The 12,902-nt window shown below is 41.1% G+C and overlaps 2 protein-coding genes across 3 annotated transcripts in view; one reads left to right on the top strand and one right to left on the bottom strand.

Moving 5' to 3' along the window:
- The window catches only part of slc4a3 (solute carrier family 4 member 3), an 82,699-nt gene that overhangs the window by 58,011 nt on the left and 11,786 nt on the right, over positions 1-12,902 (bottom strand). The window lies entirely within an intron of this gene.
- Positions 9,481-12,902, top strand: part of col5a2a (collagen, type V, alpha 2a) — a 40,216-nt gene continuing 36,794 nt past the window's right edge. For both annotated transcript variants that reach the window (XM_061842677.1, XM_061842676.1), the window contains exon 1: positions 9,481-9,710. In XM_061842677.1, coding sequence (XP_061698661.1) covers positions 9,626-9,710 — 85 coding nt within the window. In that variant the 5' untranslated portion in view covers positions 9,481-9,625. The remainder of the gene's footprint in view (positions 9,711-12,902) is intronic.

The following is a 12,902-nucleotide window of genomic DNA, read 5'->3' as shown; positions in this document are numbered from 1 at the left end:
GATCATCAAGGCAAGCTTCAGGCTCTGGTATACATGAATAGTTGTCTGAACAGGCCTGGAGTAGACAAAGACCATTTCAATGCATACATACTGAAATGTTGTTACAGGATTAAAGGGGGGGGAGTGGAAGTGATCAATGAGGAACTCCCTGATATCCTTTGTGCTTGACAAGTGGTAACCGACTCAGAAGTTTCGAGTTTCTTTATCTTTAGTAATGGCAAAACATAATTGTGGTGTGTAACTTTTGTACAGAAGCACCTTTGTGTTTTAGCACTGAGAAATGGGCTTTGCAGATTTCAAAAACCGTTCCTTGGAGAGTTATCCATTTTTTCCTTTTTGGCAGATAGACCACAAAAAGGGAAAAATGACATATTCCAGTTAAAGATGGAGGAACCCCCTCACCCCCACATCCAATTGCTGCCCTGACCAGACACACCATGGTAGTCTGTCTATGTGCAGAGGCGACTGGAATATAATGGTCATGATCCCCCTCCCCCCCATTCACCCTGCGCCTTGACGTTCATCTTTGGCTGTGGAAACCAAAAACACGAGCATCCACCCAATAAAAATGTGACATCACTGCAGTATTCAAATGTTGCTGCATTCATTGTGAGTCATTTAAATAAATACAGTGTTTGTGTGCTATACATTACAACCCACATCCAGTACTCGCATTAGCAAAAACTTCAGACTTGGTTTGGCCTCATCCACAATGCATTGTAAGACGACACTCCGTTATTACTAAAGCTCCATGAGGCCTGGACTTTTTCTGCCTCCGTTTGCAGAATTGTTTTCCAAGCTTGTGGTTAGCAGCGCTTGGATGAGTTCTGCTTTTGCTACTCCGCCATATTCAACTAATTGAACTAGTGGTGTGCAGAACTGTCTCAGTAAAGCAAAGTCGTTGTGGTGATTGGGAAAGGGGATGAATTCAAGTTAATGAACGCTGAAATTTGGATTGACGTAAAGTTCATGATGATCTAAATTAAAGGTTTGGGTGCTAAAGTCTATGAGATGCAATTGATACCTAAAGGGTCGCAAAGTTAAACAAAGTCAGAGGAAATATACATGGAGTCGTCAGTTTATACTTGAGTTCCATCTCCACGGTAGGGACATTACCAGCTGCAACTGTGACTCAATGTAATCTGGGAGCTATTTCTCAATGTAGGGTTTGCACCAGGTATGATATATGATTTGATGTGAAATAGCAGTGTATCCCAAATGAGACATACCCGAGGTTAGGTTTTCTGAAGTTGTCAGAAAAAGATTCGCCCAATTCAGCTCAAGGCTGAGACTGCCCTGGTTAACTACCATCTGTGTAGATGATGGCGAAAGAACATCAGGAATGGAAAGTGTAAAAGTCTCCTCTTTTAAAAGCAATCCAAGGCTAGTCCAACAAATGGGTATCAATCTCATCAAACTCCGGAGGAAAGGCTATTTCACAGAAATGGAGAGCAGAGTCAGGCTGGCATCAGTCAAACTTTTTGTTGAGTAGAAACATTTGCTTTTTCGTGATGGTCATGAAGGAGCTCGATACCTCATCAGGATTTTGGAAGCTGTTATTCAGAATTTATTTCTTTTTTTACTAACTAAAATATGATAAGCATCGTTCAGACAGAAATCCTGCAAAACTATTGTAATGGAGGATTCCTTTGAAACCCAGAAAAATACTACTTTTCCACAGCTGACATGAATCACTCCAATCAGATAATAGATATATAGGGTGTCATATCATGTGACATATTGTGACATTGCTTTCAACATAACACAACAGTGTCCTAATATCAGAAGTTGTACTTCACAACCAGGTACCAACATTGTGCCATTTTGACACACAGTGAAGTCAGCTCAGTGCTTAAATTTTTAATCTTACTTTCTTGTTGCCCTAAGCCCACCAAATGTGACACGTCCTCACGTGTACGGGAACTTTGATCACTTTAGTTTCTACCCATCCTTTCTCCCCTTCTTGTGCCTCCCAACTCCTCTGTCTGAAAAGTAAACAAAGTCCAGCACGCCAAGGCAAGACTCCCATCCCCCCTCAAAGATAGCTAGCCAATGACTCATGCTCTGTGGCCTCAGTCCTCCTCACATTTTCCACAAGGTGCAAATCATTTCCTCTGTACCATATAAAGCCAAATGGACTTGTGGATATGCATTAGGAAAACCATTTTAAATGTACCGATTGTTGTCTGGTTGTTCCCTATGCAGTATTTCAAAGGCCAAATCTTACTGGGTGTAATACAAAGGCATGCTATTCATTCACTCATCGGCCCACTCAACAGAAATATCTGTACCAACTTATCATTATATTGTTTATTGGTCGAGGGGCATAATATTAGACAGAGCTCTGAAAGGAATGCAGTGCAGTTTTACAACCCTGCGATCAAAATAAAGCTGGAGTAATTCTTTGCATTATTACATTGACACAAAAATTTGAATCAATTGACTTTTCTGCTTAATTTCCTTTTATACATCCCACATGGCTGAGCAAATCTGTTCCGTTGCTTCTCTCTGCTTTTGGCTTGGAGGAGCATGCTGGAGTTTGTGAATAATGACTGCAGTGCTATGGTTATGCTTTCTCATTTGGCATCCAGCATTCCTATTTGTTTCCGCCTTTGGGTAGTAATCTGGGACTTGTTCTGTTACCTTTTTGACACTCTATATAAGAACATCCATCATTATTATAAAGCTCCTTGCGCTGTGATGAAAAGGAATGGAACCGGGGCACTAAATCACAGGCTAAATGGATTCAAATAGCTTTTTGCAGGAACTGATTAAAAGGCGTTAGTGAGTAGTAGAACGTGATGTTGCTCCTCTAAGTTATATTTGAGATAGAACAGAAAGATCAGACTTCAGCCCAAATACACTAACAGGAAGTGGATTGCCTTGAGGAACAATCATATGAATTTGGTGCTTCCGATGGGATGAAGACTTCTGCCCCCAGAGACTTGAACAAAAGTACACTTGCAAGACCAGATTATGCTATCCACTCAATTAGTAAGCAGAATAAGAAGGTCAGGCTGGAATTTCCTGAAAAGCACAATGAAAAGTCTCGAGATGTCTGATAGAAACTTTCATGGACTGGTGAGGCAAAGATGAATCTTTACCAAAGTGATTGAAAGAGAAAGGAAAGAAAAGAATCTGCTCATGATCCCCAACATACAAGCTCTTGTGTTAAACTCAGTGGAGGTCATGCCACAGCATGGGCTTGCATAGATTCTTCTGGGATTGGCTACTTAATCTTCGCTGAAGATGTAACGCATGATGGGAGTACCAAAATGAGCTCACAAGTCTGTAGATTCATTTTGTCTGCTAATTCAAAGAAAATGACGACCAAATTCACTGGCTACAGCACGATTATGACCCAAAACAATAAAAGGGTTCAACCGGGGTAAGAAGTAAAGGGTCAAGACAATCACCAAACTTAAGCCCTGAAGAGCATGGATTCTACCAGCTAAAGGATGGACTATCCAAACAGAACAATCAGAATTTCAACAACTGTAGAATGAAAGCCTAGGAAAGCGTATATAAAAGGTTTGTCTGTTTAAGTCTGTGTTCCAACAATTTTCCTCATCTAAAAATGGTGAGTTTCGTTACAAATAATGCAATCTGCGTTATGGATAGGAAGCAGATGTACTTCGTAATAATGACGGCCCATTTCTATCGTGACATTGTGCAGCTAGCTAGCAAGCTTTGGCTGCAACCTGAAAAATCTTCCCTGAAGTGTTACGTGCGTTGTGTTATTCAGGCCACAGAGTTTGTTTAAAGTTGACCCACATACAACCCCCTGAATGAGGAGATGACCAAATAGGTGGCCCTGCGATCCAAGTCTATAGTGCGCTAGCCCACTAGCTGCCGACCCCGCCCCATTCAAAGTTGACGTGGAGGCCCTACTGCTCAGCGGTTAGCGGATTGGTTTGGTAAACCAGGGGTCATGAGTTCGTATCCCACTGGGGCCTCCACTCCCCAAGAGGGGTTGCGTCAGGAAGAGCATCCGGCGTGAAAACTGTGCCAAACAAATATGAGCGTTCATCTGAGATGTCACGCTGTGGCGACCCCTAATGGGACAAGCCGAAAGAAACTTACTATTCAAATTTGACAGGCTTGTTAACAACACCCTACCCTGCCATGTGTCAAATGTATATAAAAATATGCACCCTTGATTCAATTGCTCACCAAGGAGAAAGAAATAGTTTTGCAATAGTGAAATGGTCCATTGAGATATGAGTGATAAGTACAGTAGGTTTAGCTGACCACAATTTAAACCAATCTCAATGAATGTGTCCATACACATTCATTAGCCAATATCAGTTACAAATAGGTATCATTGAAAAGTGAAATCAAATTGTAGGTTGTTCGTGTTGCACATTTGACCGAGTTTTCACTTCTTTTTCCCCTCCAAGTTGTTTTGTTATTCTCTCTATTTCATGGGCCTCAGATGTCTTGTTGTATTGGGAGTGCAGGGGAGCAAGATGACTTCAGCAGATGAGAAAAAGAAACTGCATGTTCAGAAATATCAGCCTTGGCAGTTGAAACTCAGTGCAACGTAACGTTGTAATGCTGATTGTGAAAGTGAGCACAGCAGCGGAGAGTTTTCCATGAGGAAGTCAAGGCTCAAATTCTTTTAAGCATTTTCTACCTCATCAAAGCTTGCATTTTATTTGACCTGTCACTAATTTGGAACTGACCAAATTAAATGCACAGTTACTGTAAACTGAAAGTAGGATGGGAACACAGGTAATTCATGGTTTGAGCTCATATCACATCAACACTGGCTGGAAAAGCCAGTTGTTTAAAACTGGCCTAAACACAGCAGTCTGGCCCGGAGTGCCTCAAGCAAACAAATACCATATCACCCCATTCTTGTATGATTTCTCCTCTGTTTTAGATCTACTGTATATTTGGAACAGATGTTTTGCTAATGACATCCAGTTTAAGATGTTTCAAGTGCCATTCTCCTCGTTTCTGACACTGAATTGTCCACAGGCCACTCATTGAAAGACTTCAACTTACATTTACGTTATTCTTCTTAGCATAAACGAGTCATTTGAGTCATAAATGACTGCCCAAAGGCATGCAGAGGATGGATTGTAGTTTTTCAAATCTTTTATGAAGAAAGCTTAGCCCAAGTTAAACAGAATAACGCAACATATTCTCTGATGATTGCACCTTCTCTACTTTCTAATTTAAGAGACACACACTGAACTTTAGATGCCATTCAAGGAGAGTCAAGGCACTTAACTGTTTGTCAAATTTGGGTTATCTTCCAAATACTAATTCAGAGTTACTTTTGTCCATCTTTCAACTCCATTAATGGGTTTCTTCGTTCCGCTTTCTTTCTTGAACTTTGTCTGCAGTCTGTTTTCTAATATTTTTAAAGGTTAAGCAAAGACAATCACACTAAATGAAATCTTGGGCAGTTTTGATTAAAATAGATCGATTAGATGTTTTCTTCCACCGAGTACCATGGTGAAAAAAATCTCCATAGAGAGCCATTTTATAGTTTCTTATACATTCTTTTCATAACTATCTCGTAGTTCAGTAGTATACGCAGATATGTGAAGTATGCATTTAATTATTAAATAGTTGATTGAACTAGGGGATTTTTGATTTGGTGCAATTATGAGGTCTGCAGAAAGCTCATGAAGGCACTTCTGAAGGATGCTGAAGAGGAGTGACAATACTTTACAAGAGTGTGGAGAAGAATGGAGGACCTATGGGGTGGGGGTGTCAGGAAGAAGCTGAGTCGGTTTTGTTGATAGAATTCTGTCCATTAATTTGAGATTGGATTAATTGCAGGCTGTTGAAGAAGATAGACACTTTTTAACCTGATGGGAGGGGAAACTAAGTATCACTGAGGACAGTCAAGAAATATTGATCGTAACGGTGGTGTATAACATTGAATAGAGAAGGACATGATGTCGACAAATCTTCAGAGCCCCTCTCCTGCCTCCAGCACTGCACCGCTGTCCTTAGTGAGCAACGAGTTTGCTGGCAGCCTTTCCAGCGCTACAATGTGTCTTTTTAGACACGGCATTTTTCCAGAGGAAAGAGAACTGATGTTTCACGAGAGGATTGTCACAGGAGGCTCTGTGGATTGGCTCACTTTGGCTTTGTGGGTTGGGCTGAAAAGAAAAAACAGCTGTCTTTCCCATTAGCTCACTTGAGCCCCCACCCCTTTAAGACACAAACACACACGTACTAACAAAAACTTATGGCAATTGAGCAAACAGCTGTTTCCTGCAACCAGAACTGGGGCAAGTGTGGACAGAGCAATCAAGAATTGCTAATAATAACTAATTCCTACTGCTGAATCAATGGAAGATCAATAACGACATCTCTGACATGTTAGAGAATTACTTTTTGTTTTCAGCTCATCGCTGGTAAACTCCAGTCACACGACTTGACTTGGGTTGCCAAATTTATGGCTAAAACTAATGAGGGACTCAACTTTATTGACTTGGTATTATTCATGAGGGTCACCTTGACTTGGACTTGTTTGACAAATCATGCCTGTTTACATTTAAAACGATGCGAAATTTGCAACCCAGTCATATCTTTTGATGCAAAGGGCAAAGTCCATCTCATGAAGGAAGTATCATAGGGGGAGCCCCTTAGATTGCATTTCCTGTAGAATTAAGGATGCCGTTTTGGGTGAAATCAAGAAAAAGAAAATGGGAACATGCGGGTGTGCACCTCAAAGATAAGAGACTAGAAGTAAAACATCCAACTTTAGCAGTCACTGTAAAACTCAAACACAGATACAAATTTAAGTCACTGATACAGTGAAGAAAATAAGTATTTGAACACCCTGCTATATTGCAAGTTATCCCATTGAGAAATCATGGAGGGGTCTGAAATTTTCATCAGACGTGCATGACCACTGTGAGAGAGATAATCTAAAAAGAAAAATCCAGAAATCACAATGTATGATTTTTATAATTTATTTGTGTGACACAGCTGCAAATAAGTATTTGAACATCTGTCTATCAGCTAGAATTCTAACCCTCAAAGACCTGTTAGTCTGGCTTTAAAATTCCACCTCCACTCCTGTTATTATTCTGAATCAGATGAACATGTGTTAGGTCGTTAGCTGCATAAAAACAAACTTGTCCACCCCATACAATCAGTAAGACTCAAACTTGTAACATGGCCAAGATCAAAGAGCTGTCCAAAGACACAAGAGACAAAATTGTACAACACCACATAGCTGGAAAGGGCTACGGAGAAATTGCCAAGCAGCTTGGTGAAAAAAGGTCCACTGTTGGAGCAATCATTAGAAAATGGAACAACCTAAACAGGATGGTCAATCTCAATCGGAGTGGAGCCCCATGCAAGAGATCATCTCGTGGGTTCTCACTGATCCTTAGAAAGGTGAGGAATCAGCCCAGGACTTGCCGACAGGACTTGGTCAATGACCTGAAAACAGCTGGGACCACTGTTTCGAAGGTGACTGTTGGTAATACACTAAGACGTCATGGTTTGAAATCATGCGTGGCAAAGAAGGTTCCCCTGCTTAAAACAGCACGTCAAGGCCCGTTTTAAGTTTGCCAGTGACCATTTGGAGGACACAAAGGAGTCATGGGAGAAAGTTTTGTTGTCAGATGAGACCAAAATAGAACTTTTTGGTCATAATTCCACTAACCGTGTTTGTAGGAAGACGAATGATGAATTCTGACCTAAGAACGCCATCCCTACTGTGAAGCATGGGGGTGATTTTCTGCCCATTGGACAGGACGACTGCACTGTATTAAGGAGAGGATGACCGCAGCCATGTATTGTGAGATTTCAGGGAACAACCTCTTTCCCTCAGTCAGAGCATTGAAGATGTGTTGTGGCTGGGTCTTTCAACATGACAATGACCGACAATGACACGACAATGACACAGCCAGGAAAACCAAAGATTGGCTCCGTTAGAAGCATATCAAGGTTCTGGAGTGGCCTAGCCAGTCTCCAGACCTAAACCCAATAGAAAATCTTTGGAGGAAGCTGAAACTCCATCTTTCTCAGCGGCAGCCCAGAAAACAGTCTGCACTAGAGAAGATCTGTGTGGAGGAGTGGGCAGAAATTCGCTCTTGCGGTGTGTGCAAACCTGGTGAACAACTACAGGAAATGTTTGATCTATGTAATTGCAAACAAAGGCTACTGTACTAAATGTTAACATTGTTTTCTCAGGTGTTCAAATACTTATTTGCAGCTGTATCACACAAAATAAATAATTTAAAAAAAAATCATACATTGTGATTTCTGGATTTTTCTTTTTAGATTATCTCTATCACAGTGGACATGCACCTACGATGAAAATTTCAAACCCCCCTCCATGATTTCTAAGTGGTAGAACTTGCAATATAGCAGGGTGTTCAAATACTTATTTTCTTCACGGTAGCTGGTCAAACGTGATGCTCCATGTCAGTTGTGAGTTTAAATTGAGAAGACAACAAAGATACACAACACCGAGATTGTTCAGGGACCATTTATATGATTGCGACTGTATACACCAACTAACTAACGCAAGTAAAGCGACGGAATGCAAAATCCCTTAATGGCTATATAATGCATGGCATGACTAAGCAAGATTTTATGACATCAGCATAATGTGCTAACCCAGGTAATGACTTGTTTGAAATTTAGTGGGGACTTGAATTGACTTGTTTGATTTTTGCCACAGTAGCAATGAGTTTCTCGAAGCTTAACACTTGAGAACAACTTTTGAAATAAATTCAAAGAGGAATCGCCGGCATGACGGAACAGCTTTCTCAGTGCAGGTGACAGGATATTTTTCATCTTAAAAGTGGCTCATGTCATGCACAGATTTGGAATGTCCTGTGACTGGAAGTGTGTCCCCAAGACTTTAAATCAGTAGATGAGGACCTACACCTTCTAAATTTGCACAGTGGATTGCTTTATCTTGACCACCTACTATGATGGCCACCCACAGTGACTATCACACACTTTGTCAATTTGAAGTTTACCTCTCGCGGGCAGTCCAATTAAACGACACCCTTGATTTTCAGGACACGACTACAATTCTACAGTCTAGAGCGTTTTTTTTTTCTGTTAAGCATTAGTTTTTAATTTCATTACTACCCCAAGAGAAATCATTTTATTAAAGGTGATTACTTGCTGTTTTTGTTACAATAAAATGATCTTGAATGTCAACCTCTTCTGTAAAAAGTCTGAATCTGAGGCATCTTTTAACCTCCATTGTTCTCTTTTATTATTCATGCAAGAGGTTGATTTCAACCACAAATTATGTGGAGGGTGAAAGAGTCTATGTTCAGACTTTAGCACACTAGAGGCATAAAGAATGGTTCCAAAGTGTTCAAAGTTGTGAACATGGGTGTAGTTCTTCCAGCCACTATGAGAGGGATGGGAGAGGGCTGACAAAAGGGGGAGGAAAATTAGGCTGGCCAGCATTCTTCTCATTTAAAGCTGTAACTACACAAAAAAAAAAAAAAAAAAAAAAAAAAAAAAAAGCACTCACGCAGTCTGGGCTGGGTCTGGTTGCTGCTTACAAGGAGAGGCTCTTTGGTATTCATGCAGTGATAACCTAATCTTTTTCTCCCCTTTTTAAAATCCCTTTCCCCCCTTTTCACTCAGAAGGGAGTCTCATGTCTTTCTTCTAGACATGATGGACTTTGTACATTTAAGGACTTTCCTTTTTTTGGCGCTCTCCATCGCTCAGGTTTTGATTGTTACATGCCAGGATGATGGTAAGTGAACTCCACTTCCTTGCCCTTTTTTGCTGTTTATTTGAACTCCTGATTACTTTGTGACTGTAAAAGCTGTTTGGTCGCTCTCTAAACCGACTGAGCATGTGGTTGTTTTCATTTAAAACAAAACATTTCACGGTAGTTGTATTCCCGCTCCATTGCGAGAGATGCTTGAGGATGAGGTGATTGAATTCTTGTGTTGGGCTAGCTGCTGAAAAGTAGTTTAGTGATCATCTGCATGTTACAATAGAAAACATGTAAAATACAATTGCGGAATTATGGAGATGTTGAAGTTGTGCATGTGAGCGAATGTGGACATCTGTCAATGATTGCAAGTGATGTCACCTTCAGGCTCTGGAAAAAAAAGTGCAAAGGGTAGGGGTGGGGGGGGGGTACAAGCACCTTTGTGGTTTTCCATGACTCCTGCATGACTTCCATCATTGGAACATTCATTATGTGTTACCACAAACCCCCAAGCCGCCCACCGTCCGCCATTGGGCTACATTGTACATCTGCAGAGACAATTTCTTTGCTAAGACTCATGCGTCTGAGAGGGAACACGGACTGACTGCTATGTTAATTTGGGGCAGATGTGAAGGGACTTGAAAATGGGGGAGGAGTTGGGGGGGGCGGTGAATCTTGCCTTCTGGAGCATCTGAGTCATGTAAAGGCCCAGGAGGACTAACGAGGGCTGCTAAAGTCTTCAGCTGGCAAGCCAAAGAGGTGGAACACCTGAGTAGTCTTGTTTTAGTTGACCTGTGCTTCCCCCGTTTTTTTCCTTCCCAGTCAGAGAATTTGATCCACTGATGTCACACAGTGATGATCTCATTGAGCTCTCTGAGAGCTACATCTGATGTCTCCTATACGAGGCTGGCCAAAATAAGTCTTTCAATTAAGTCTACACTAGCCGCTGAGAAAGTTAATATATTTATAGGACGTTTTGACACTGTATTAATAAGGGTGACAGATACAGCCCCATCTTGTGGTAAATATAAAAGTCAAGGCCATCAATTTTAATTTGTTTCTCAGGAATGGCAGATATGTGAATAATGCTCCTGGGTCAGACTGACCTAGTCCACTATTACTGCTTCAAAAGTGTTCAAACTGAAAACACCACAGTTGTGTATACCTAAGTAGTAACATTTTTATTACATTTTTTGAGTACACTTATTTAGCCAAGAAGAGGTTTTGTATTGACAGACTAATTCTAACTTTGAAGCATCTCAACCTGACCCACAACATTCTAAGACAATTCATGCAAATGTAAAGTTTTATTTACTTCATATTTGTGCTTTTAAATGTACATGCTCTGGCAGAATTCGAATCATAACCTAAAACAGTTACTTTACTTTTCAGTGGATTCATATGAAACTTAAAACCCGATCAGAACAACACACGTCAATAAAGAAAATAATAAGGTCGTGATTTATGTATTTTCATATTTCCTCAATATTTTTTTAAAATTCTTCCAGGGTAAGTAAACTTGGGAGCGCAGTGGAACAATGGCGATATTGCCCATAAAAAAAAATGTGCAGAAAAACTGTAAACACTGACACATAAAAAAAGCCAGTCCCTTGCAAAATTCCAGTTAGATTCATCCCTATTAAAACAGCCAACAAGGCTAGTGCTATGTTCTTTTCCAACCTTATAAGACAATTGTCTGTGTGTACTTGTATGCTGTGATCCTGAAGTCATCTTTCCGTAGAATTTTTCATTTTTTTTTTGCAGGCAAGAAAGTGGTTTCTAAGGGAAAATGTGTTGCACCCTTATGAATTCAGAGGATCCACTGTTAAGGCTCCTCTTCACCATGGCCTCTTCTAGGGTGGAAATGGTCCTAACACAATATCGAGGCATCCTGACTAAAGTTACTGCTCCGGTTCGATGGCACTTTCGGGATGGAAAACTGTTGTGCGGTTGGCTGTTGACGAGTCCTACATAGCTGCAAGCTGACACGTTGTCTGGAGGGCAATGGGTTTGCTGGAAAGATTTCTGAGGAACCCGGTGGGATTTGAGAGGGATGCATTGAGGGCTCAAATCACACCAGGTTGCATAGCGTTGGATGAAAGTCATATGCTTGCACATGTGTGGACAGTTTGCCTGCACGTGAGCATTTTTTTGGGGTGGGTGGGGGGTGTTGGCATCACCAAAAAGACTCATAAGCTCACTGGAGGAAATGACATAGATGAAGGGTTCTCAAAGTTTTTCCGAAACTTTTCCTAGACCCAGACGGCATGGTGGTGCAGCTATAAAGCGTTGGCCTCACAGTTCTGAGGCCCAAGGTTCCATCCCGACTCTCCGAGTGGTGTTTGCATGTTCTCCCCATGCCCGCGTGAGTTTTCTCCAGGCACACCGGTTTTCTCCCACATTCCAAAAACATGTAACATAAATTGGACACTCTAAATTGCCCCTAGGTGTGATTGTGAGTGAGGCTATCTGTCTCTATGCGCCCTGGGATTGCCTGGCAACCAGTTCAGGGTGTTACCTGCCTCCTGTCCGTTCACGGCTTCAGCAGTGACGCAACACTTGTGAGGATAAGCGGCTAAGAAAATGGATGGATGGATGTTCCTAGACCTCACTCAGAAGCTGAATGCCAAATAAATAACAATACATCATAAAAATAACTTCATTTAAATGTATTCATCCATAGCTAACGCTAAGAACAATGGTGTGAACAGAGAAGAACAGAGAGGAATTGGTCATTTGGTGGCTCCATTTAACAACTTTTTTGACTCCTCTATGCCTAATAAAAAAATACAACTTAATTCCCACGAAGAAACAGTCCATGAGCAAAATTCTTTTCACATTGTTCGCGATCCATCAAGAAAGGAGCCCATAGAAGCCGATCACGGAGTCAAGCGTTGAACATTGCCAACAACATTGTGTCCATTTATACATTGCAAAAGCAGTGATTTATCCAACTGTTGGAAACCTATGACCCAAAGTAGTATTTCATTCCATACTTTTAAGTGGGCCAAGTAAGGGAAGGGAAGCAAACTAAGGGAATTGTTTTAGTATGTGCGACCTATTGGTATGTCAGTTCCCATATTTAGGTATTACTGAATGCTATTTTTTGCGGACCCCCCCAAGTTATGACTTGCAAACTTTAAGGAACCCGGGAACCTCATCCTGAGAACTACTTGCTAAGATGGTCTGGATCAAAACACAGTATAGATCCGTCATGAACCTAGATCT

Source organism: Syngnathoides biaculeatus, chromosome 14, assembly GCF_019802595.1.
Source record: "Syngnathoides biaculeatus isolate LvHL_M chromosome 14, ASM1980259v1, whole genome shotgun sequence".
In the NCBI taxonomy this organism is placed as follows: Eukaryota; Metazoa; Chordata; class Actinopteri; order Syngnathiformes; family Syngnathidae; genus Syngnathoides; species Syngnathoides biaculeatus.
The sequence above is the reverse complement of the archived record's forward strand: the minus strand, read 5'-3'. Positions and strand labels throughout refer to the sequence as shown.